This window comes from Triticum aestivum, chromosome 5B, assembly GCF_018294505.1.
Source record: "Triticum aestivum cultivar Chinese Spring chromosome 5B, IWGSC CS RefSeq v2.1, whole genome shotgun sequence".
NCBI classification, from domain to species: Eukaryota; Viridiplantae; Streptophyta; class Magnoliopsida; order Poales; family Poaceae; genus Triticum; species Triticum aestivum.
The window spans coordinates 506266508-506292147 of NC_057807.1; the positions used below are offsets into that span (position 1 = coordinate 506266508).

The 25640-nt window shown below is 46.2% G+C and overlaps 2 protein-coding genes across 3 annotated transcripts; one reads left to right on the top strand and one right to left on the bottom strand.

Moving 5' to 3' along the window:
• Positions 1-19813: 19813 nt before the first annotated feature.
• Positions 19814-23598, top strand: LOC123112811 (subtilisin-like protease SBT3.6). 2 transcript variants are annotated; one of them, XM_044533911.1, is made up of 11 exons: positions 19814-20307; positions 20405-20499; positions 20591-20688; positions 20798-20959; positions 21057-21168; positions 21262-21805; positions 21903-22000; positions 22082-22318; positions 22426-22540; positions 22646-22850; positions 22917-23598. In XM_044533911.1, the coding sequence occupies exons 1-11, from the start codon at positions 20215-20217 to the stop codon at positions 23483-23485; spliced, it is 2328 nt and encodes a 775-aa protein (XP_044389846.1). In that variant the 5' UTR covers positions 19814-20214; the 3' UTR covers positions 23486-23598. The 2 variants fall into 2 exon arrangements, with proteins under 2 accessions (XP_044389846.1, XP_044389845.1); XM_044533910.1 differs by having other exon boundaries at positions 19817-20307; positions 22079-22318.
• Positions 23599-23783: 185 nt separating this feature from the next.
• Positions 23784-24397, bottom strand: LOC123112812 (uncharacterized). Its single transcript, XM_044533912.1, has one exon. The coding sequence runs from the start codon at positions 24330-24332 to the stop codon at positions 24003-24005; it is 330 nt and encodes a 109-aa protein (XP_044389847.1). The 5' UTR covers positions 24333-24397; the 3' UTR covers positions 23784-24002.
• Between the last annotated feature and the right edge of the window lie 1243 nt (positions 24398-25640).

Genomic DNA, 25640 nt, shown 5'->3' on the forward strand with positions numbered 1-25640 from the left:
TCCATAGTCATTCCGAGATATATTGCAATGCAACTTCCATCATCATCATGACATACATTACTTTTGTCATATTGCCATTGCATGATCATGAAGTTGACATCGTATTTGTGGCAAAGCCACCATGCATTATTTTTTATACATGTCACTCTTGATTCATTGCACCATCCCGGTACACCGCCGGAGGCATTCATATAGAGTCATATCTTGTTCTAAGTTTCGAGTTGTAATCCTTATGTTGTAATCAATAGAAGTGTGATGATCATCATTATTAGAGCATTGCCCAAAAAAAAGAGAAAGGCCAAAAGAAAAAAAATAAAGGCCCAAAAATATATATATAAATAAAGGGGCAATGCTACTATCTCTTTTTTTCACACTTGTGCTTCAAAGTAGCACCTTGTCCTTCATGTAGTGAGTCTCATATATTGTGCTTCAAAGTAGCACCTTGTTCTTCATGTAGTGAGTCTCATAAGTTGTCTTTTTATACTAGTGGGAATTTTTCATTATAGAACTTGGCTTGTATATTCCTACGATGGGCTTCCTCAAATGCCCTAGGTCTTCATGAGCAAGCGAGTTGGATGCACACCCACTAGTTTTCTTTTGTTGAGCATTCATAGCTCTAGTGCATCCGTTGCATGGCAATCCCTACTCCTCATGTTGACATCAATTGATGGGCATCTCCATAGCCCGTTGATTAGCCTCGTCAATGTGAGACTTTCTCCTTTTTTGTCTTCTCCACACAATCCCCATCATCATATTCTATTCCACCCATAGTGCTATATCCATGGCTCACGCTCATGTATTGCGTGAAGGTTGAAAAAGTTTGAGATTATTTAAGTATGAAACAATTGCTTGGCTTGTCATCGGGGGTATAGAAGTTGGGAACATCTTTGTGTGACGAAAATGAAGCATAGCCTAACTATATGATTTTGTAGGGATGAACTTTCTTTTGCCATGTTATTTTGAGAAGACATGATTGCTTTGATTAGTATGCTTGAAGTATTATTATTTTTGTGTCAATATGAACTTTTGTCTTGAATCTTTCGGATCTGAATATTCATATCACAAGTAAGAAGAATTACATTGAAATCATGCCAAAGTATCACTCCGCATCAAAAATTCTGTTTTTATCATTTACCTACTCGAGGACGAGCAGGAATTAAGCTTGGGGATGCTTGATACGTCTCCAACGTATCTATAATTTTTTATTGCTCCATGCTACTTTATCTACTGTTTTAGGCAATATTGGGCTTTATTATTCACTTTTATATTATTTTTGGGACTAACCTATTAACTGGAGGCCCAACCCAGATTTGTTGTTTTATGCCTATTTCAGTGTTTCGAGGAAAAGGAATATCAGACGGAGTCAAAACGGAACGAAATCAACTGGAGAAGTTATTTTTTGGAAGGAAAGCAACCCAGGAAACTTGGAGTGCACGTCAGGGGAGATACGGGCTGCCCACGAGGGTGGGGGGCGTGCCCACCCACCCCGGGCGCGCCCCTTGCCTCGTGGGGCCCCCATAGCTCCTCCGACGTACCCCCTGCACCCATATATACTCTCGTACCCTAAAACTTCCAGAACAGAAGATAGATCGGGAGTTCCGCCGCCGCAAGCCTCTGTAGCCACCAAAAACCTCTCGGGAGCCCGTTCCGGCGCCCTGCCGGAGGAGGATCCCATCACCGGTGGCCATCTTCATCATCCCGGTGCTATCCATGACGAGGAGGGAGTAGTTCACCCTCGAGGCCGAGGGTATGTACCAGTAGCTATGTGTTTGATCTCTCTCTCTCGTGTTCTCTCTATGGCACGATCTTGATGTATCCCGAGCTTTGCTATTGTAGTTGGATCTTATGATTTTTCTCCCCCGCTACTCTCTTGTGATGAATTGAGTTTCCCCTTTGAAGTTATCTTATCGGATTGAGTCTTTTATGAGAACACTTGATGTATGTCTTGCCGTGTTTATCTGTGGTGACAATGGGATATCATGTGCCACTTGCTGTGTGTTTTGGTGACCAACTTGCGGGTTCCGCCCATGAACCTATGCATAGGGGTTGGCACACGTTCTTGACTCTCCGGTAGAAACTTTGGGGCACTCTTTGAAGTACTTTTATGTTGGTTGGATGAATCTGAGATTGTGTGATGCATATCATATAATTATACCCATGGATACTTGAGGTGACAGTGGAGTATCTAGGTGACATTAGGGTTTTGGTTGATTTGTGTCTTAAGGTGTTATTCTAGTACGAACTCTTTTATAGATTGATCCGAAAGAATAACTTTGAGGTGGTTTCGTACCCTACCATAATCTTTACGTTTGATCTTCGCTATTAGTGGCTTTGGAGTGACTCTTTGTTGCATGTTGAGGGCTTCTTATATGATCTTTCTATGTTATTATTGTTGAGAGAACTTGCACTAGTGAAAGTATGAACCCTAGGCCTTGTTTCCTATCATTGCAATATCATTTACGCTCACTTTTACCACTTGTTACCTTGCTGTTTTTATATTTTCAGATTACAAAAACCTATATCTACTATTTATTTTGCACTTGTATCACCATCTCTTCGCCGAACTAGTGCACCTATATAATTTACCATTGTATTGGGTGTGTTGGGGACACAAAAGACTTTTTGTTATTTGGTTGCAGGGTTGTTTGAGAGAGACCATCTTCATCTTACGCCTCCTACGGATTGATAAACCTTAGGTCATCAACTTGAGGGAAATTTGCTACTGTCCTACAAACCTGTGCACTTGCAGGCCCAACAACGTCTACAAGAAGAAGGTTGTGTAGTAGACATCAGCGTCGCCTCGACTCCTCGTGCCCGAAGGCGAACCAACAACCCAGTTGGGCGAGTCGAAGGCGTACGCGGCATCGTTGTGCTGCTCCGGCGTCAGCAGCGCCCGGCGTCGCCGTACCTCCTCCGCGTGCGCCCTGGCCGACCGTGGCGCCGGCGGCACCAAGATCCTCTCCGGATCCAAATGTCAGTCGTGCGGCAGGGTCATGTCCGGGTAGGAAGAGGGACACGTGCTGCCAGTGCCACTCCGCCTGGTACACTGGCACACTGACGCGCTGCCTCGGCCGGCGAGAAGGCGCCGACGGAGGCGAGGGAAGGCGGAGGAGAGGGGTGGACGGGGCCTTGACCTTGGCTTTGCCGGAGCCGGAGCTGAGAAGGAGCGCGAGGCATCCGCTTCCCGTCCGCGCCAACGTATTTCGGCCGCAAATGCGTCTGCGCAAACGCGAAGCGGACACGTTTTGGGTTTGGGTTAACGCGTTGGGCCTTCACATTTGTCCACAACGAAGCAAACATTTTGAATCGCTGCATTGAAGTTGCTCTAATAAAAAGCCGGTCCGGATCGAAATTTCGTGATCGATCAGTGACCGGGCGACCCGCCCCGCTGTAGATGGTCTAAAGGCCAGACGGCAGCAAAAGGGAGTACGCGAGGGAGGCGTCAACGGACTACTAAAGCGGAAAAGGTAAAGGAAATCTACCACCAACGCAGTGGGCAGTAACGTTGGTGGTCGTACGTGAACGTACCAAAGTGCGAAAGGCACCACACCATAGACCAGAGAACTCGAGAGTAGAGCGCCCACTGATTATAAGTCCCCACAGCGGACCCCACTGATCATAAGTCCACTATGCAGTCAACGCAATGCTTTGGGCAGTACGTACTACTAGTACTACACAAGTACAGTACTGGTAGTAGTACACGTCGAGTATAATGCCGTGTTGCTCTTACTCCAATAGTAGTTGCCATCATGAGATAAATCAAGTTGGATTTGGGGGAGAGCACGCAGGTCTATGTAGATAGGAGTACATTGGACGTACAGCCAGATGTCCGGCACAAGATCCCGCATCTCGCTGGAAGCAATATATATAACTAATTTTTTTTCTCGAATACGGACAAGTGTGCGTACTATATATATTAAAAAAAGGATGGGGTAAAGAGCCCCTCCACGTTGGTAGTTACATATTACATAACCCCAACTTCACCCACAAAAGATCTAAGACTAACTCCTCCCGCTCGCCCACCTTTCCAGTGCCAAGAAGATTGGCTCGACGTCCCTTTGAAGAGGTTCGCTCTCTTCCAGGTTCTACCCTCAAGAATTATCCTACGTAGTACATGCGAGCTCGAAGGCATGGCACCATCGAAAACTATGGCATTTCGGTGCTTCCATAACTCCCATATGCCAAGGATCAGCAAGGCCCGGATGTCCCTTGCCCCCATCGTCGTGTCCACTTTTGTGAAGCATCATTCTTGTAGCTTTGTATCCGCATTCGGTATCCACTCTGGTCGATTCATTGCTAGGCAAACTCCTGTCCAGATTTGTCTCGTGAATACACATCCAGTGAGCAAATGATTGATGGTCTCTTCCTCTTGATCACAAAACGGGCATGCTTCTTGGTGTTCCAGTCCACGGCGTGCTAGCCTGTCCGGTGTTCAATATTTGTTCTGCAGAGCCGTCCACGCGAAGAAGCGGCAACGCAACGGTGCCCTGGAGTTCGAAGTGAATGCTGCAGTGGGAACGACCTCCCTGCCCCAGAACCTCGCTGCATAAGCTGACCTTGTCGAGAAACATCCATTCGTTTCCCAAGCCCAGCTTGTGACATCCTCCTCCTCCGGCTAGAGCCGAACCTCGGCTAGTAGCTCCCAAAGGGCCATGTACTCCAGTAGCTGATCTCATTAAGCTCCGGTCCCATGTCAGTTGCCCAAGCGCCATTCTACAGGCCTTGGAAAACCATGCGCGTTGAGCGCGTACTTTGCAGCACTTTCACGTACAGGTTTGGGGCGATGTCCTCCATACATGCACCCTGAATCCACCTGTCCTCCCAGGACGACGTGTTGTTTCCGTTGCCTACTATTGTCTTCGTCGCAGCCTGGAAAAGTAGTCTTGATTCGTTTGGCACGGCGATATGAAATTGTGCCCATGGTCTTAAGCCATCCACACGCCGGAGCCAGGGCCATCGGGCTTGCATGGCCAAGTTAAGCCACCTTAGGTAGCCACCTTAGGTTCAGAATGCCCAAGCCACCCGCCCGCTTTGGTGAGCACACTCTTTCCCATGCCACCTTACATCACCCTTCATTGGCTTGCGCTTGAGCTTTCTCCATTTCAATGATCTTCTTTATGGGTATGTCAAGTGCCATCATTGCGTGGAGTGGTATTGCACATAGCACAGACTGAATTAGTAGCATCCTCCCACTCTTCGGCATATTCACCGCTTTCCATTGGGGTAAGTGCCCGGCCAGCTGATCCACGAGCCCTCACAGCTGAGCTTCTGTTTGCTTCCGCAAGGTGAGAGGCAATCCTAGGTACCTGCATGGTCCTGGCAGTAGCGGCGCCCGTGGGTGCCACTTTCTTCTTATAGGCGGTACCAAGGCCTTCAGACGCGCCCCTCTTCGAGCTCAGGGGAAACCCCAGGGCCGACTCCTCCGGACCGGATAGCGACGGCGTCCCGACGTGGGTCTTCCTTCTTGGAGGCTCTATCTTGCGAGCTCGCAGTGTCCCTGATTCTAGTTCAGTTGATGTTGGAATTCTTGTGTTGGTTCGGCATTGCTGCTTGGGTTCGGGTTTGGTAGGTCTAGCCGTGACGTATCCTCCGTTCGGGCCAAACATCCCCTTCTCTCTGCTCCAGGCACCATGTTTATGTCTGTCTATGTTCGTGTTATGTGTTGTACCCCATTTGTACTCATTCTACTTCTTCTATCAACGAAAAGATATGCAAGCTTTGCGTATTCATGAAAAACAAAGTTTAATCAAGTACGTACATTGCAAGCAAGGTGAACACACCGAGTGCTTAACAAACTGTGGAACTAGCGTCAAAAGGCAGTGCAAAAATAGCCACCATGCTTGCGCAATGGGCGACAAAGCAAGTGTCTCGGCGTTGGTGAATCCCAGCACAACACCACCACACCACCAGACGTAGCGATACGAATATTTGGTTCTTCTTTCTGAAGATGCGATGCGAATATTTGCGGCAAAATTTCATGTTTTGACCCTTTTGCGATATAAATTCAGGATCTAACCCCAGTTGGAAAAAATTCGGGATTTGACCCTTTTTCTTACCGCCAGGGTTCCTGGCGGTCGGGTTAGACAGGCTACCGCTAGGAAGGTTGGCGGTAGGGCATTAATCCATGTCAGCACGCGGAGACGCCCACCGTCCCCCTCCGTCGCACCCTACCACCAGGGTACCTGGCGGTAGCCTGTTTGACCCTACCGCCAGCGTCCGTGGCGGTAGGGTCCGGGTAGTTATTTTGCCCGAAACCCCGCACTCCTCCCCCTCCCCCCCCCCTCGGTAGTTTCATCTTTTCTTCCGCGACTCGCCCCTCTCTCCCTCTCTCATCTCCTCCACTCTCTCCCTCGGATCTTCACCGTTTCTTTACCGTTTTTGCGGATCGAGATGTCCCCGAAGAGAGAAACATAAGCTCCTTCGATCCCTCCAATTAGTTTTTGCAAACTTGCTTTCGACTCGACGCATTATTTGCTTCAAATCCCTATATTTTTGAACTTAGATTGGATTTTTCTGTAACTAAGATTGTTTTAGCTTGATTGTAGTTGTAGTTATTAGTTCTTTAGTAAGTAGTGGTATTGAATATGAACTCTAATCATTAGTTCATATGTTTGTGTTAAAAAGATTATGATGTAATGCATGTGGGAGGACTTGATAGTAGTTTTATGATGCATGTTGATATGATGATATGAAGATGTTGTTTGGAGATAATACATTCAAGATGAATGTTGGAGGATTTGTTTTACGATATGATGCATGTTGATATGATGCATATTGGAGTAGTGGATTTGGTTGGAGTAAATATGATATGGTATGATTTTGCATTTGACACATCTTAATATATGTATTTTATTTATTTGATCCATATGTTTAGGTCTGCAATAGTGGCGCAACCATCGCCCATTCATCTCCAACACGACCCTTCTGCCTTGCCACTTCCGTACATGTACGAGTCCTTCCCCGAGCTTCTACAGCCGGTGGGAGCTTTTTCAAACGAGTTCCTACTGGAGACGAGGGCAGTGCGGTGGCACGAGAGGGCAGAACGGATCTCCGATGATCAGAAGTGTTGGGCGTAGAGTGCGAAGGAGTGGAAGAGAGTGATTGCAGAGATGGAGGGAGATCCAACTATCTCCCAAGAACGCCGGGAAGGGACCATTGAAGCTGCCAAGCAACACTCCAACTGGGAGCTGCGCAATTTGGGCCGGAGGATCTACTTCGAGAGCAATGCGGAGGAGAGAGCCAGGATGCCGCCCCCAAGTGCATCGGCGTTCGATATCATCAACTGGGGAAGGGCGGAGGTGAAAACTCTAGCGGGCAAGGCAAGGTGGGACTGCTTGAACGGCCGGATGCCGACTAGCGTTTCGCCTCCGCCTGAACCGGTGGATCCGCTGCCATATCTGTCTCCACGGCCATGCCTAACATACGATGGGGGAGGTTTATCCGCCCCATAAACATGTCTATTGCATATGTATCTATGTTTTAGTAGGGGTTGTCAAACTACGTGGACAAGTTTGCTATTTGCTATTTCCTACTTATGAATCTATGTGTAAACTGTTTGATATTTGCTATGTGGAACCTTTATTATTATGTGAGCTCATATTTTGCTATTTGTGAAACTATGTGAAACTTGTGACAAAACAAACAATCAATAAAAATTGTAAAAACCTAAACCCACAGGACCCACCCTATAAACTTGTCTTAAGAACTTGTTGTACCGTTGTTGGCTTTCTTTGTGAGCTCATATTTTGCTTTCTTTGTGAAACTATGTGGAGAAACTTTACAAAAGAAACAATCACTAAAAAATATGTGAGCTCATATTTTAGGGTTTATATTGTTTTTGAAAAGAAGCAAAAATTAAACTTGAAAATGATAAAACATAGGACCCTACCGCCAAGGACCCTGACGGTAGGACGAACCTACCTACCGCCAGGGCACCTCGATATTTCGTTACAGAACCTTTAGGAGGCAAAACCCCAGCCGCACCTTACCGCCACGGGTTCTGGCAGTAGGGTTAGACAGGCTACCGCCAGGGTCCCTGACAGTAGGCTACTTGTCCACGTCAGCTCGGGCAAACGGCGGCCGTCGCCCTCCGTCGCATCCTACCGCCAGGAACCCTGGCGGTAGCCTGTCTAACCCTACCGCCAGAACCTGTGGCGGTAGCGAAAGGGTCAGATCTCAAAAAAATTCTGAACTGGGATCAAATCCTGAATTTGTATCGCAAAAGGGTCAAAACACGAAAATCGGCCAGTATTTGCTGGTTCTATTCCATCTCCCAAGATGATGATTGTTTCACTGAAAAGACTGCGGATCACCGGCCGTTCTGGCTCCACGCCGCTGCCCGGTCTCCCCGCATGCCGTGACATGATCTCATCGCCCGTGCGCACGTCCGCCCCACGGTTCCTGGCATGGCAGCATGCTCCACCGACGACCCACACAGACGTGCTTCGCCAGGAAAAGGAAGTGTAAAGACCAGACGCCACCAGTGGGTGATGGAGCGTCAACGTAGAAAAGGCACAAGTAGTGGTAAAAGGAAATCCGCCACCAACGGTCAGTAAAAGCTGTAGTAGTACGTACTCCTACGTACCAAAGCATCAAGGAAAGCAGCTCTATCTGATTGGAACTCGAGAGCAAAGCTCGCACTCAAATCATGATAAGCCCACTATGCAGACAACGTAGTGCTTCAAGCGGAATACTAGTGCCATGCTGCTCTTAACTCCATCTCGCACTTGCCCTGACGGGATCAATCAAAATAGGATTTGGTACTCACTCCAACCTAGCAAATTCTCAAGGGCAAAGGGCAGAAGATCCCGAATGCAACATTTGAGTTTTTTTTTTGTTGTTTGAGAGATTAAGACCTGTCTAGCAAATTCTCAAACCAATAATTCAAAAAGTCGCATTTTTATCCTCAAAACTTACCCCTCCAGCCTGAAACGCACCTTCTCAGCAAATTCTCAATCCAACAATTCAAAAAGTATAGCATTTTTTGTAATGATTCTAATCCTACGAATCAAACAACTGAGTAGAATTTTTTTCCGAAGGATACAAACCGTTCAAATTTCTATGAACTTTCGTTAATTCAAAGGAGCACTGAACCAAATATCTATGGTTTCCTATTTCTACAAGATTCAAGATAACACACCATTCGAATTATGTTTTTTATATTCCAACATTTTGAGAATCTTGTGAACCAAAGATGCACCCTAATTTTGTTGAAGATCTAATGGCTAATAATGTTATTATCCAGTATAATAGCTCATAAGGATATTACCTCTTACCTTATATGCCTGGAAATGTAGTACATATTTGTGTAGTTAAGACAAAACTTGAACCAATATCAACCGGGACAATATTGGATTTATGTGATGTGAATTCATAATTACAAATAAGTATGTTTTTGGTACCGTTGACACCAATTTGCCGCGGAAAGTGATAACAAGCTCTTGGTAACTTCAACTATATATTGCCTACCAGAGTTGCTTCCACCTTAGGAATTAACAATCAATTCAAATTTGATTACTTATTTTCAATATTTTATTGTGGGTAATCTCATGAAGAAAAATGGCTAGAAATCATGTGGCGCTGCAAAACAAGGGCAAGAAATAAACAAGTGATCTAAGTGCCAACGGGCATGGCGCCAACACCGTCGACACATGCACACATCAAATGGATTGACGAGGAACTTTTTTGGTTTCCTAATTCTATAGTATTCAAGAGGCACGCCATTTCAGTTCTACATTTTAGTAGCCATTCTTGCATTTTGAGAATCATGTGAATCAAATGCACCCTAATTTTGTCAACAACGTAATGGATAATAATGTAATTATCCGATATAATAGCTAATAAGGTTATTATCTCTTGCCTCAAATGCCTAGAAATGTAGGATGGAAGACAAAACTTGGACCAATAACAACCAGGTTAATATTCAATTTATATGATGTGAAATCAAAATTATATAGGTATGTGATTGGTACTATTGACACTAATTTACTGCATGGAGAAAATGATAAGAGGCTCTCTCGGTAACTTCTACTATTGTATTGCTAACTACAGTGAAAAGTGCAAGCAAAGGCCGGGCTTCATAGAGCCCTTTACTTTTTTTTTTCAGAAAATACATTTTCCATACCAAAAGCAATTCTAAAGAAAGTGTACATGTAGAAATATAGTCGTAGTATACATGCATACAATTTCATGAATATCCATATCCATATGTGATCTAAACAAAAAAGACGAATACACAGATTAAAATAGGTTTTTCCTTTGTTGTATTTGCATAAGATATTTGTCTTTTTTGTGTAGCATGCAAATAATCAAATTAGTTGATAATTTTATACAAACTTGAAGAATATACATATGTATTTGTAGAAAAAAAGGACATTTCTTGAAACTTTTTTTTTTTGAAAAACAAGCTCCGAGCTCGGTCTTTGCAACACCTCTCTATAACTACAATTGCTTCCACCTTTGGAATTAGCCTATTTCACTTGATAACAGTGAATTCGAATTTGACTCTTTTTTAAAATACTTAATCGTGGATAGCCTGACGATGAAAATTGGCTGGAAATCTTGTGGTGCTGCAAAACAAGGGCAGGAAATATACAAGTGAGTCAAGCATCCAACGGGCAAGGCGCTATCACTGCCGGCACAAGCACACGACAAAATGATCGATTGGAATTTTGTGTGGTTTCCTAATTCTGTTGGATTCAAGAGGACATGTAATTCACATCCTATATTTTAAACATGTGAATCAAAGATGCACCCTAATTTTGTTGACGATATAATGGCCAATAATGTTATTATACGATACAATAACTAATAATGCTATTATGTCTTGCCCTAGATGCCTGAAAATGTAGGACGCACTTTGTTTAGTTAAGACAAAGCTTGGACAAATAACAACCAGATTAATATTCAATTTATGTGATGTGAAGTCACGATTATAAATAAGTATGTTATTGGTATTATTGACACAAATTCGCTGCATGGAGAAAGCGATAAGAGGCTCTCAGTAACTTCAACTATTATATTGCTAATTAGAGTTGCTTCCAACTTTGGATTTAGCCAATTTCACTTAATTCAAATTTGACTGCCTTTTTTTAAATACTTCATGATGGGTGGTTTCGTAATGAAAGTGGGTGGGAATCCTGCGGTGCTGCAAAACATTGTCAAGAAATAAACAAGCCAGTCAAGCACCCAACGGGCAAAGCGCCAACACCACCAGCACACACATGCAGCAAAAAGATCGACAATTTATTTTGGTGGTTTCCTAATCCTAATCCTATAGGATTCAAGAGGACAAATCATTCCGATCCTATATTTTTCTATCCCTACATTTTGAGAATCATGCGAATCAAAGATGCACCCTAATTTTGTCGAGATATAATTGCTCATAATGTCATTATCTGATATGATGGTTAGTAATGTTATTATCTCCTACCTTATATGCCTGGAAATGCCGTATTTCCTGTAGTTAAGACAAATCTTGGACCATATATTTGTGTTGTATTTCTGATGTGAAATCATAATTATAAATAAGTAGTACTATGTTTTGGTACTATTGTCACTAATTTGCTGCACGGAGAAAGTGATAAGAGGCTCTCAGTAACTTCAACAACTATTATACTCCGTATTTAGAGTTGCTTCCACCTTTGGAATTAGCCAATTTCGCTTTATAGCAGTGTAATTCGAATTTCTACAAATATCTTTCTTTCAACATTTTATTACCGTGGGCAGTCCCACGAAGAAAATTGGCTGGAAATCCTGCGGCACTCCGAAGCAAAGGGCAAGAAATTAAAAAAAGGGTTTTTATCAGTTTTGCCATCGGTTGTACTACACTACTCAATTTTGCCACTAAAAAGTTTCACTGCTAAAAAATGCCACTGTTCCGAGACACGTGCCCAAAAAAGCCATTTTTCATCATGTCAAAGGACGTTGACCGAAGGTAGATGACGAAATACCCCTATCCCGTTTGTCAACTATCCTCATTTTTGTTTAAGCTGTGGACCCACCTGTAAGGCGAGTATGAAAAGAGAAGACGAAAATTGGAGCCACGGGGTTTCGAACCCACGACCACGAAGGCCAGGCGCTCATGCTAACCAGCTGAGCTAAGGGAAAGTTATGAAATAGAAGGAAATGCATGTCCCATGTCCTTTAGGTAAATAATATTCAAACCGAACAGCATATAATATCATTTCTTGTTGCTCGCTACTCCATTTCTACAGCTAGCTTTCCATGCATCACACAGTAATTGACAACAACAACAAATACGATAACAGGAGCACATGATTTTCTAAATTTCTCTGATAATTTCAGCATGGTGCCTGCCCATTTTGCTGAAAACAACACAAACACAACAAGATTTACAAACTTCACATGTGCAGCCTTTTTTTACTTCTAGTATCCGTAATTCCATATCCATCCTGACCATCAGAACACGTGTACCAAATTGCACGCGAGTATAAACAAGTCACCAAACAGCTACTACAAATTCTACACAAGAAATTCCATCTCTACAAGCTACTATGAGCCACACACGCACCACACTAAGAATTAGCATACTCACCCTGCCGGAATTTCAGAGGCTACAACATGATGGGGCGTCTGGTGGCCGATGCTCCTATCCGATTCAGGACTGTTGTTTGTCGCCATTGCCATGAAACAAATCACTTCAAGGCATCACAGGAGGTGGCGGAGCTGGACTTGGGAGGAGTTACGGGCTACGGACGAGGCGCAAGAAGCGCCGAAGCTGCCTGCCTCGAGTGGCGGTGTTGGGTTGGAGGCAACGCCGAAGCCGTGACGGGGGTGGCACTGGGCGGGCGGTGCGGCGGCTGCGGCGAGTGGAGGCGCGCCGGAGCTAGGCGGGCAGCGTGGCGGCTGCGGCGAGTGGAGGCGCGCCGGAGTTGGGCAGGCAGCGCGGTGGCTGCGGCGAGTGGAGGCGCGCCGGAGCTAGGCGGGCAGCGTGGCGGCTGCGGCGAGTGGAGGCACGCCGGAGCTGGGCAGGCAGCGCGGTGGCTGCGGCGAGTGGAGGCACGCCAGAGCTGGGCGGGCAGCCTGGCGACCGGCGGTTGCAGTTGAGGATCGGCAGGCGACGGCTAGAGAAACTGATACGAGCAGGTTAGGTATTGGATAAGGTTAAGTACAAGTATAAGTACATCTGTTCCTGAAACAAACGCTTCGACTGGACGTGGTGGTTAGCTTGCCCACTGAACACACTCACGTCTTTGGTTCGATCCACCTCATCGCCCTTTTTCCTCGTAATTTCTTTTCCTACTCCTTGACAAGTTAGGCCCATAACATGGAGATAGATCTTGCAAATGAGACCAGGGGCATTATAGTCATATAACGTGGTCAACGTCCATTGACCAGACAGTAACGATGAAAAATGGCTTTTTTGAGCATGCGTCTAACGGAACAGTGGCATTTCTGAGCAATGAAAAAAGATATAAATACACTCACGGTCATTGTAGTTGCGACGAAAGCCCGATACGGTCACTGTACTTAGAAATACGGCTGTTACGGTCACTATATATGATGTGACGTGAATGTACGGTCACTGTTGGTCGTATGCGGTGAGTAGCCGCTCCTTTGACCACCTGTTGACCAGTCGTTGGGGACAGGTGGCGATCCGCGCACCGGCCGCTGTGCATAATAAGCGAAAAACCCCTCGGGCATGTCCGAATCCCCCCCAATCATCCCTACTCTGACAACGCCTCTTCGTCTTCGATTGGAGACAGGGAAGGCGCTGCATAGGCGCCGCCGCCCCGGCGATCATCGGCCTACAGGCGCCGCCGCGTGCTGATTTCTTCCGTGGCTGGAGAGGCGCCGCCGCCGCGTCAATTCCACCGGCGGTAGGTGGTGGCGATGGCCCCTGTTCGTCGCGCAGAAGGGGCGCCTCCCCCCGTGTACAGTAAGTTTCATCTTGCGTAAATCCGACTTTTTTGCGTTTTGATGTTCAAAGACACTCCTTTTTGGCCCGCATTGCCATTATAGATGGTATTCAGCTGGTAGTTTTGATGGATTGTACTAGGGTTTCGGTATTGGATTTGATGGTCTTTGGGGGTTAGGGTTTTAGATACTCGAATGAAATGATGCTATAGTCAATTATGATGCATGATGTTTCTGTCTTGTGTATCAGGCCCTCGAAGCACCAACTTCTCTGTGCAAATCAACCATGATGGATTTTTTGTTGGCCATGGAAGTAATCGTGCTTATGTTAATGGTCGTGCCATTTGGTATGATAATCAGGAGAAGGTCACTTGGTCACCAATTATGATTGAACACCTTGTTGAGGAGATTGGTTATGAAATGGCAGGGAGGTTGAAGGTATACTATTGTGTCCCCATCCTTACACTCAGTAATAATGGTCTCAGGCAGCTTAGTAATGATGAGCAGACAGATAGAATGTTGATGTTTATTGATATTGGGCACCACTCCTTTAGTATATATCTTGATCATGATGAGAGCTTACAAGCAAACCTAAGTGAGGATGATGTTGTGAACTATCCTAGAGCCACTTTGCCTCCAGTATTTAGTCTTGCAAAGAGAGTGGGCAGCAGCATGACTGCAGAAACAGGGGAAGCAGAGGCAGAACCAGAGGCAGAACCTACTCCTCTCCAGGTTGTATACCCTGAAGTGGAAGCAGGGAAAGATGCACAAGCTGTTGCAAATGAGGATGTTGGAGGAAGCACATCAAGTGGGAGGACCAAAAGCAGTCATGATATGGAAGCACAGGATGATGCAAGTGATACAGATGATGAGGACTATGACCCAGGTGTACTTGTGGACAGTGACAATGAGATAGGCAATGATGATGATGACTTGTTTGCAGATAATGTTGATGAGGATGAACCAGAACAGAAGCATAAGAACAATTCAAAGGAGCAAGTCAAGCATGTGAAACCTATAGATGAAGACAAAAGCAAGCAGCAGTACAATTCAGATGAAGACTTGTCTGAAGGTGAAGATTTGTGGGCACCTGATTCTGATGATGAGGAAATGCATTTAAAGTTCAAAACTTTCAGACCAGAGGATCTTCATAGGCCAAAATTCCATGTAGGGCAGGTTTTTGAGAGCGTGGAGCTTCCAAGGAAAGCAATTAAAGAGTACTCCTGCCAGAACAGAGTTGATATCAAGCCTCCTGTGAATGATAGGAAAAGAGTGAAAGCAAAATGTGATGAAGACTGCACATGGTACTTGTGGGCATCATATGATAGCAGAACTAAGGCTTTCATGGTGAAGAGATATGTGCATGAGCACACATGCAGCAAGAAGTGGAAGATTAGGGCTTTCACATCAAGATTCCTAGCAATGAAATACCTAGAGAGCTTTAGGGCTGATCAAGATATGAACTTGATGAATTTCTCAAGGGTTGTTCAGAAAGAATGGCATATGACACCCACTAGGATGAAACTTCAAAGAGCAAGGAGAATGGCTATGAAAATTATTTATGGTGATGAGGAAGGGCAGTACAAGCTGCTATTGAATTATGCTAATGAGGTTAGGAGAAGCAACCCTGGCTTATCCTTCTATGTTTCATTAGATGAAAATGCTAGGTTCAGCAAGTTGTACATGTGTCTAGATGCTTGCAAGAGAGGATTTCTGGAGGGTTGTAGACCAGTCATCTTCCTAGATGGTTGCCACATTAAAACTAGATACAGAGGACAACTGCTTGCAGCTGTTGGGGTAGATCCAAATAACTGCATATTTCCAATTGCCATTGCTGTGGTTGAAGTTGAGGACACCCCTAACTGGTCATGGTTTCTTGACACACTCAAAAGGGACCTAGGCATCATAAACACTAAACCTTGGACTATCATGTCAGACAAACAAAAGGTAAGTACCATCTTTCTTTTTCAAAGTTTATGTGTCATTACTATGTGAATGGTTGTGAATAGCTTCTGAATGGTTATGTTGCTTTGCAATTGTAGGGGCTCATCAATGCAGTTGAAGAACTGTTCCCTGAGTCAGAACACCGATATTGTGTTAGGTACATGTGGCAAAACTTTCAACAACATTTCAAAGGTGACATCTTGAAGAATCAACTCTGGAAGATAGCTAGGAGCAATACAATGCAGTTGTATGAACAGGGCATGGAGGAGATGAAGGTTCTTAATGTTGAGGCATACAAATGGCTGCATGAGCTAGAACCACAAACTTGGGTTAAGGCTTTTCAAAGTGACTTGCCAAAATGTGATATTCTGCTTAACAACATTTGTGAAGTTTTCAACAGGTACATTTGTGAAGTTTGCCAAAATGCTTTTCAATGTAGTGAATTACCAATACTTACCATGGTTTGCTGTTAAATGCAGGTATATCCTGGAAGCAAGGGAACTACCAATACTTAGCATGGTTGACAGGATTTACAGGCAACTTATGACAAGGCATTACAACAAACAGCTGGAGTCAGATAAATGGCAAGGAGATGTATGTCCAAAGATCAGGAAGAAGGTTGAGAAGGTAACAGAATTTGCAAACACATGCTATGTGGAGGGATCAGGAGATGGCTTATTCCTAGCAGGTGATAGAGGAATGGATTACATAGTGGACATGCACAAGAAAACCTGCACATGTAGAAGAATGCAGAAAGCAGGCATTCCATGCTCTCATGTGGTAGCCTGCTGCAGGAATGATAGAGTTGATCCTTTGAACATGGTTGATCATTGCTACTCAAAACATATGTTCAAGAAAGCATATGGCAATATTATCTATCCTTGTAGAGATAGGAGTGAATGGGAAGACTTACATGGGCCTCCAATAATGCCACCATTGTACCAGAAGCATGTTAGAAGGCCATGTACTACAAGGAGACAGGCACCTGGAGAGGTTGATCATAGAAGGGGAGGGAATAAAATCACAAGGGATGGTGTCATTATGCATTGTTTTTATTGTGGTGATGCAGATCACAACAGGAAGGGGTGCAAGACCTTGAAGGCTGGACTGCCACCACCTAATGTGCCTCCACCAAATGATCAACCATCTTCAAATGTGCCTCCTCCAAATGAAGGTAATGCTGGTGTCAATGTGCCTCCTCCAAATGAAGGTACTGCTGGTGTCAATGTCACTCCTCCAAATGAAGGTGTTGTTGGTGCCAATGTGACTCCTACAAATGTGGCTCCTCCATATGGTGATCTTATGGTTGACAACATGATTGCCCAGGTACTACTGATCTCCTCATCAAATATACATTCTTTGTACATGAATATCCTATTATTCTCATCAAATGTACATTCTTCATAGATGCCAACAGCAAGGGTTGTGGAACAAAGGCCAGTACATGCTTCTGCTTTCCTTACTGCTGCCCAAGTGCTGCTCAACCAGAGTAATGGAAGCCAAGGGAGCCAAGCTAGTTCAAGCACCATAAGGCCAGGTGAGTTGGCACAGAAATTGGAGGCCATGAAGAATCAGAAAGATAGGGAAGTAGAGGAGAGGAAGAAGGCAATACTTGCATCTAGAAGAGAAGAGGAATTGAAGAGAGCTGAAGAGATAGCAAAAAGGAAACATGAGGTTGCACAGAGGAAATCTGAGCTTGCAGAGAGAAGAAGGTTGGCTACATTGGAGAGAACTGCCAAGAAGAAAGAAGAAGCAGAATTGAACAAGAAGGTTCAAGCTGAGACAAGAAAAATTATTGAAGAGATAAAGAAAACAATAGCTGCTGAGAGGAAAGCCAAGCAAGAAGCAAAGAGGAAAGCTGCTGCTGAGAAGAAGGAGGCAGAAAAGAGGGCAGAGAGGGAAGCAACTGCTGCAAAGAGAGAAGAGCAAAAAAAATTTGCTGCTGCACAGAAGGCAGAAGAGAAGAGACTTGCTGCTGCAAAAAAAGAAGAGGAGAAGAGACTTGCTGCTGCACAAAAAGAAGAGGAGAAGAGACTTGTTGCTGCACAAAAAGAAGAGGAGAAGAGACTGGCTGCTGCTAAAAGAGAAGCAGATAAGAAGCTTGCTGCTGCACAGGAGAGAATGATGGCAATTGCACAGAGAGAACATGAGAAAAGGTTGGCTGCGAAAAGAAAAGCTAGCCAGAATGAAGCTGAATGTCCAAGAAAGACTGTCAAATCATCAATGTTTGATATCTTTAGGTAGGTTGCCAAAGTAAAAGTGTTTGGTACCTTCCTGATCATACTGTCTTTGTTATTCATATGATCATGAATGGCGCCAACTTGCTTTTGTTTAGGCTATGTACTGCAATAATCTATGTTGGTTCTGTATGGATGATGGATGATTGTAAGAAAGTACTTCAAAACTGTATTCTCTTTTGGTTATCTATGGATGATGGATGGTAATATGATACCGTGCCTGATAATAATATGTTGATCCATGATGCCCATTACTTATTCTCAGTTTCCTAGTCAATTCAACTGTTAAGTGCAGATAGATTGATATCATACATCATTGCATCATTTTTACTGAAAACTCCAACATCAATATAACTAGGATAAAATGATAAAAGCTGAAGTGCAAAATACCATCACATGACATAGCATAGGATAGATAGATAGATTGACAGGTTCAACATAGGATATCCACTTGGGCTTACACACCATTACATGTCCTCAACACAAATTAACCTACCACTACTAGATCAGATAATCTACTAAGAGATCATCTACTAACCAACCACTACTACACCATTGCAACAGCAACAACCCAAAAGTAGCATCTTCAACATCTTCAACACAGCATCAATGCAGCAACATCCCCAAAAGAAACATCTTCACCACTTCAATTCTTCACTTCTTCAGCATCAACCCAACAGCAACAGCACCTAGCACCACCACTGCAACAAACAACATCTTCATCAGCTTCATCACCTCCCTCCCTAACATCATCAGTGCAATTGCTTGCTGCCTGCTCATCCCACAACTTGCTTCCTTCTTTGCAGCCTGGTTGGACCTGCTGATGGGTGCATTCATCTGCACCAGTTCCTGTGCAGCAATCAGATGCTCCCTTCGTTCCTCCACCTCACCAATAGCATCCACGGCGGCATCTTCGACGAGGTAATGTTTGTCAACAAGATACTCAACATACTCCAACTCCCAACGCCAGAAATCACAAGAAACCTATCCAAAAATTGGGGTAGCAGAGGTCAAAAACTTGCATCTTTCCATCAAAATCAAACACAACAAATACAAAAATGAAATGAAGAACTAACCCCATGGCTGCGGCATCTGTAGAAGACCCACCCGTCGTGCTTCTCAGTGGTCGATACATACATCTGCACCTTCTCCTTGCAGCTGGGGCAGGAGATCAGGGGCAGCGCCATTGCCCTGCGGCGGACAGCGGCGCTAGAGGAGCTTGCGGCAGACATGGGCAGATCTTGCGGCGGCGGCAGTGCTGGCTAGGGATTGAAGAGCGGAGAGAGAGAGGAGCGGGGAGAGAGAGGAGCAGGACTAGGGATTTGACGGGGAGAGAGGAGCAAGCAGGGAGATAGAGGAGCGGGGCAATTTTACACTTAACCCCTCGCCGCAAGATTGGCCTAATCGGAGCTGAGAACGTGGCGGTCAACAGGTGGTCAAAGGAGCGGCTACTCACCGCATACGACCAACAGTGACCGTACATTCACGTCACATCGTATATAGTGACCGTAACAGCCGTATTTCTAAGTTCAGTGACCGTATTGGGCTTTCGTCGCAACTACAATGACCGTGAGTGTATTTATCTCATGAAAAAAATTTAGTGGCAGAACTGAGTAGTGCAGTACAACCGATGGCAAAACTGATAAAAATCCTTAAAAAAACAAGTGAGCGGAGCACCCAACGGCCGAGGCGCGTTCGGCCGGACGCCAACACCTCCGGCACAGGCAGCAAACGGGTCGACAGGGGAGAGAGCAGGGAGCGAGGGTGGGACGGGAGTGGGAGCACGACAGTGATCACCTCGGCTCCATTAGAAAACTCCGCCCGAGGAGCACATCGCTGCGTCAGGAGGAAGAACAAAGAGTAAACAAACAGACAAGCAAGCGGATCCACACCGGCGACCGCAACAGTGGCCGGCTGCTGCGGGGCACTGTATTTACTACTCCTGGTAGGCGATTTGAATCGAGTCCAGGTCCAACGCTGACAGGAGCCTGCCCGAGAGAGAAGCCGGCCACGCCAAGACACCAACCCCCCTCCCCCTCTCTCTCGCCTCGGTTCCTCCTCTCGCCTTTCAAACCACTCCACTCCGCCGCAGCCCTCCATTTTTCCCGGCGCCGGCCGGCCTCGCGCTCCCTCTCGAGCTACCTTTGCGGCGGCCATGGCTGACAAGCCCCCCGTCGTCGTCGTCGTCGTCGTCGTCTTCCTCCTCCTGCTGCTCGGCCTCGGCCTCGGCCTCTGCTCCTGCGCCAATGTGAGCCGTCCGTTCAAGCTTCACCATGGTGTTTGGTGGCGGCGCATAGCTTGCCATGGTTGCGTGTTTGCTTATTTCTTGGCCTGCCGATCTGCAGGTGCACATTGTGTACATGGGGGAGAGGCACCCGGAGCTGCACCCGGACCTGGTCCGGGACTCGCACCACGGCATGCTCGCCGCCGTCCTCGGCAGGTTAGAGACGAGTCTTCTTCTTCCTCTTCTTACTTTGGAGAACGCCTCAAAGACTCAAGAGCTGTGTGTGTGTGGCCTTGTGATTTCGCAGCAAACAGGCGGCCGAGGACGCCATCCTCTACAGCTACAGGCACGGCTTCTCCGGCTTCGCCGCCGTGCTCACCAACGCGCAGGCGGCGCAGCTCTCCGGTGAGCGTCCGGGCCGCCTGCACATCTTGCCGTTGTTCATAATAACAAATTAATTGCTCCTTCTTCTCTGCTAACTATTTCTCCTTTTGCTCTGGTTAAATAAAAAAAGATTGGCCTGGGGTCGTGCGGGTGGTTCGGAACCGGGTGCTTGACCTGCACACCACCAGGAGCTGGGACTTCATGCGGGTGAACCCGTCGCCGTCCGGCGGGAGCGGAATCCTCTCCCGCAGCAGGTTCGGGGAGGACTCCATCATCGGTGTGCTAGACACAGGTGAGATTGCATTTGTTCAGTTGTATAGCAGAAATCAGGATTGCAACTGGCACTGCAATGTGGCGAGTAAGGTTTTCTTGGGATCTTAACTTTTCAGGGATATGGCCGGAGTCGGCCAGCTTTAGGGACGACGGCATCGGCGAGGTTCCGCGGCGGTGGAAAGGGCAATGCGTCGCCGGAGAAAGGTTCAATGCTTCCAACTGCAACAGGTTAGCATGCCTGCTCTTTCCTTTCAGTTTGCTTGCCATTTGGTTGTGAGAATGTACCATCCTGGTGGTGACTTCAGATTCATGATAGGATAGGAAAATAATAGGCGCGAAGTGGTTCGTCAAAGGGTACCAAGCCGAGTACGGGAAGATGAACACGACTGACATCCACGAGTACATGTCGGCGAGGGACGCCGTCGGGCATGGGACGCACACTGCATCCACTGCTGCCGGCGCTCTAGTGCCCGACGCCAACTTCCGGGGGCTTGCCAGTGGTGTGGCGAGGGGAGGGGCGCCGAGGGCTAGGTTGGCTGTTTACAAGGTGTGCTGGGCTACTGGGGATTGTACCTCTGCAGATATCCTTGCTGCCTTCGACGCTGCCATACACGACGGTGTCGATGTGCTCTCGGTGTCTCTCGGCCAAGCACCACCTCTCCCTGCTTATGTTGATGATGTCCTGGCGATTGGATCCTTCCACGCCGTCGTGAGAGGGATCACTGTGGTCTGTTCTGCAGGGAACTCCGGTCCTTATTCAGAGACGGTGATCAACTCTGCACCGTGGGTTCTAACCGTTGCTGCGGGCACCATTGATCGGACTTTCCTCGCAAAGATCACCCTGGGCAACAATAGTACTTATGTGGTAAGAGTTTCATCTGAATTATTGATTTGAACTTATGGTTGCAAACTGTTGATATATCCCTGTCTGCGTCTGGCATTCTCATGTACCGTGGTTGCAGGGCCAAACAATGTATTCTGGGAAGCATGCTGCGACAAGCATGCGTATAGTATATGCTGAAGATGTTTCATCTGATAATGCTGATGATACTGATGCAAGGTAAAAGCTTCGTCATCCTTGTTCTGTCTTTATTGGTCGTAAAAATCTACACTCCCCTTTTGGCTAATGCCTCTGCAGAAGTTGCACTGCAGGATCTTTGAATGCTACTCTAGTAAAAGGAAATGTGGTGCTCTGCTTCCAAACACGAGGACAGCGAGCATCTCAGGTGGCAGTAGAGACCGTAAAAAAGGCCCGTGGTGTAGGAGTCATCTTTGCGCAGTTTTTAACCAAAGATATAGCATCTGCTTTTGATATTCCCCTTATTCAAGTAGACTATCAAGTTGGAACAGCCATACTTGCATATACTACTAGCACGAGGTACATAAAACAGTATTGTATATGATTCCGTAGTTGTGAAAGAACTGAATTTATGATGGTATACTGTCTGTTGAACCATGTTGAGATTTGTTTTTCTACATAAACAGAAACCCAACGGTTCAGTTTGGCTCCGCAAAAACAATTCTTGGAGAATTGATAGGCCCTGAAGTTGCATACTTCTCATCTAGGGGCCCAAGCTCTCTGACTCCATCAATTCTGAAGGTAATTACATCCCTCAGCTGACCACCCAAGTTTGTCCTTAATGCATACTACTAAGCTTAAACTCCAAATAAACATGCTTCTTCTCTTGCCATCTAACTTCTGCAGCCAGACATAACTGCCCCGGGTGTAAACATTTTGGCTTCATGGTCACCTTCCGTAGCCTTATCATCGGCCATGGGATCTGTGAATTTCAAGATTGATTCTGGAACTTCAATGTCCTGCCCGCACATTTCAGGCGTGGCCGCTCTTCTCAAATCAATGCATCCTAATTGGAGCCCGGCTGCAGTAAAATCGGCAATGGTCACAACAGGTAATGGTCATATGCTTCACCTTGTCACATACTCTCCCCCTAACTAACAGGCCTACACCTTTGTAGCCAATGTCCATGACGAGTATGAATTCGAGATGGTATCTGAAGCAGCGCCCTACAAGCAGGCGAATCCCTTCGACTATGGAGGTGGCCATGTGGATCCAAATAGGGCTGCACACCCTGGTCTCGTATACGACATGAGACCATCTGATTACGTGCGCTTCCTTTGCTCCATGGGCTACAACAACTCAGCCATCGCCTCCATGGTTCAGCAGCACACACCCTGTCAACATTCGCCAAAATCGCAGCTGAACCTGAACGTCCCATCCATCACCATTCCTGAACTGAGGGGCAAGCTGTCGGTGTCGAGAACGGTCACCAATGTTGGCCCGGTCGCGTCCAAGTACAGAGCCCATGTGGAAGCACCTCCAGGGGTGAACGTCACCGTGAACCCCTCGCTTCTGACCTTCAACTCGACAGTCAACAGGTTAACATTCAAGGTGACATTCCAGGCCAAACTGAAGGTTCAGGGGCGGTACACCTTCGGCAGCCTGACATGGGAGGACGGCACACACACTGTGAGGATTCCTTTGGTGGTTCGGACAATGATCAATAGGTTCTATGTCAATGCATGAATAAGTAACACGCTGTAGTATGTACCGTCGCTTTCGGTCATGAGAACAAATGATGTAACAAACTCGCTAATCTCTCCTGATTCTAATAGCATTGGTGATTGGTTGGGGCTTCTTGGCTAGAGTTTTACTATGGTGAAATAATTTTTTGTCGCACCAAATTTGGCCAATTTCAGCAGTATCTGCAACATGAATTGAAGTGTTGCACAAAAAAAGGAACTTCTATTGATAACCAGGAGCATCTTTGGCGACACAAATTTGAACAATTTTAGCAGCAAGTATGTGCAAACATGAATTGAACTGCTGCACAAAAAGGAACTTGTATTCATAACCAGGGGCATCTTTGGTCACACAAAGAATGATGAGCAGTAAGTACAAATTGCAGCATACACGGTGAGAATACAATGGATGTTTAGCTGTAATGCTATGAGTAATGCCACCATATCTTACACGACCAAGAATCCAATTTGTGAACAGGAGAGGTCAAAGCATACACATACGGGTCCTGAATCCTGGGGTCTCATGATTTGATCTTCTTCTCGTCGGCGGAGGCCTTGTCGCCGCTGGGATCGGCGGCGGACGCGTGGGCGGCGAGTGCCTTCTTGTAGTCCTGGAGCTCGTCGTAGTAGATGTCCCAGACGCAGCGGACGCAGCCGCTGCCGCAGCAGTCGCCGGGGAGCGGCTTCTCGGGCGGCTCCGGGGCCGCGGTCGCCGGCGCGTCGGTCTTCTTGGCGTCGGCCATAGCGGGCGCCGTAGGGAGGCGGCGGGAGAGGTGGACGAGAGGGCGCCCCGGCGCGGGGAAGAGAGGCGGGATCGGAGAGGCCGGGACGCGGAGGACGGCGCCCAGCATGCGGGCGGGGGGAAGGGGAAAGCGATGGGAAGTCGTTTCCCGATTGGTTGGCTTGAGTTTGTAGGGAGGACGAGTCCAACTGGCGCAAGCGATCGAGCGCAGGGAACACACACGGCGGCGCGTCGTGTTTGGCGAAAACTCTTTAAAAAACACTGCCATAGCAAAAAGAAAAGAAAAGCGAAGGAATAGTGAGTATTAATCCTTAGAATGCTAAATACGGTCAAAGAAAGATTGTCCGGCACATGGCGCAACCAGCAAGCGGTGCTACCTCGTCACGCAGTAGATTAGCAAGGCAATGAGAAACTCTATTTTGATCGCGTGCAATTTTCAACGAAATATACTCATGGTTCTCCAAGATGCTTTTGATCTCCAACACCAAGTGTCCATAAGAAGAACGCTCCTGTGATTGGTTGGTTAGTGCAGCGACGGTAGTAGAATTGTTCGATTAGATGAGGAAGCTTTGATTGTTGTATGGTTAGTGCGATCCTTTCCATGTCACACTAATTTTGGCTCCGAGGGCATTATTGCAATGAAACTGACATTTGTAAGCTAAACCGGTTACGAGCCCTCTGAATCTCTAGAAGCACCATTCTAGTACCTGGTTCATCAGTTTCTTTCAGGAACGACCCCGTCAACCGAGAGCGCCACCTAGTTAGGAGGTGGCAGAGGCCATGTGGGGCTCTACCTAGGCTCCTTCGGAGGATCACTGCAGGTGAATACTTTGATATATGCCTTTCCTTTTATTGTACTTTCAATAGACTGCTTCTCTACCTGAGTCGACGAGGAAAAGTAGCTGCACAGGTAATCTCTTGACACTTTAGTGCCAAGAAGCTTATCATTACGAAGACACCAAATCCTCCGATCAACTTGATGATTTTTTTGAAATGAAAGCCCTTCCCCCCGCCGGCCGAACAACCAAGGCAAAAACTATCATCAGATGTTTTTACAGCGCTCGGACTCGGCGGAGGCCAAAGGTAGTTGTAGCAGAATAATAGGGTTTTAAACTTCGCCCTTACAAACAAACATGAACGACACTCAACATGATACGTTGATGATTGATGACCCACAAGAATAGGGTATCTATCATAGTCCTTTCAATAAGTAAGAGTGTCGAACCCAACAAGGAGCAGAAGGAAATGACAAGCAGTTTTCAGTAAGGTATTCTCTGCAAGCACTGAAATTATCTGTAATGGATAGTTGTGTGATAAGATAATTCGTAATGGGTAATAAGTAGCAAAAGTAACTAAGATGCAGCAAGGTGTCCAAATTCTTTTTGTAGCAAAGGACAAGCCTGGACAAACTCTTATA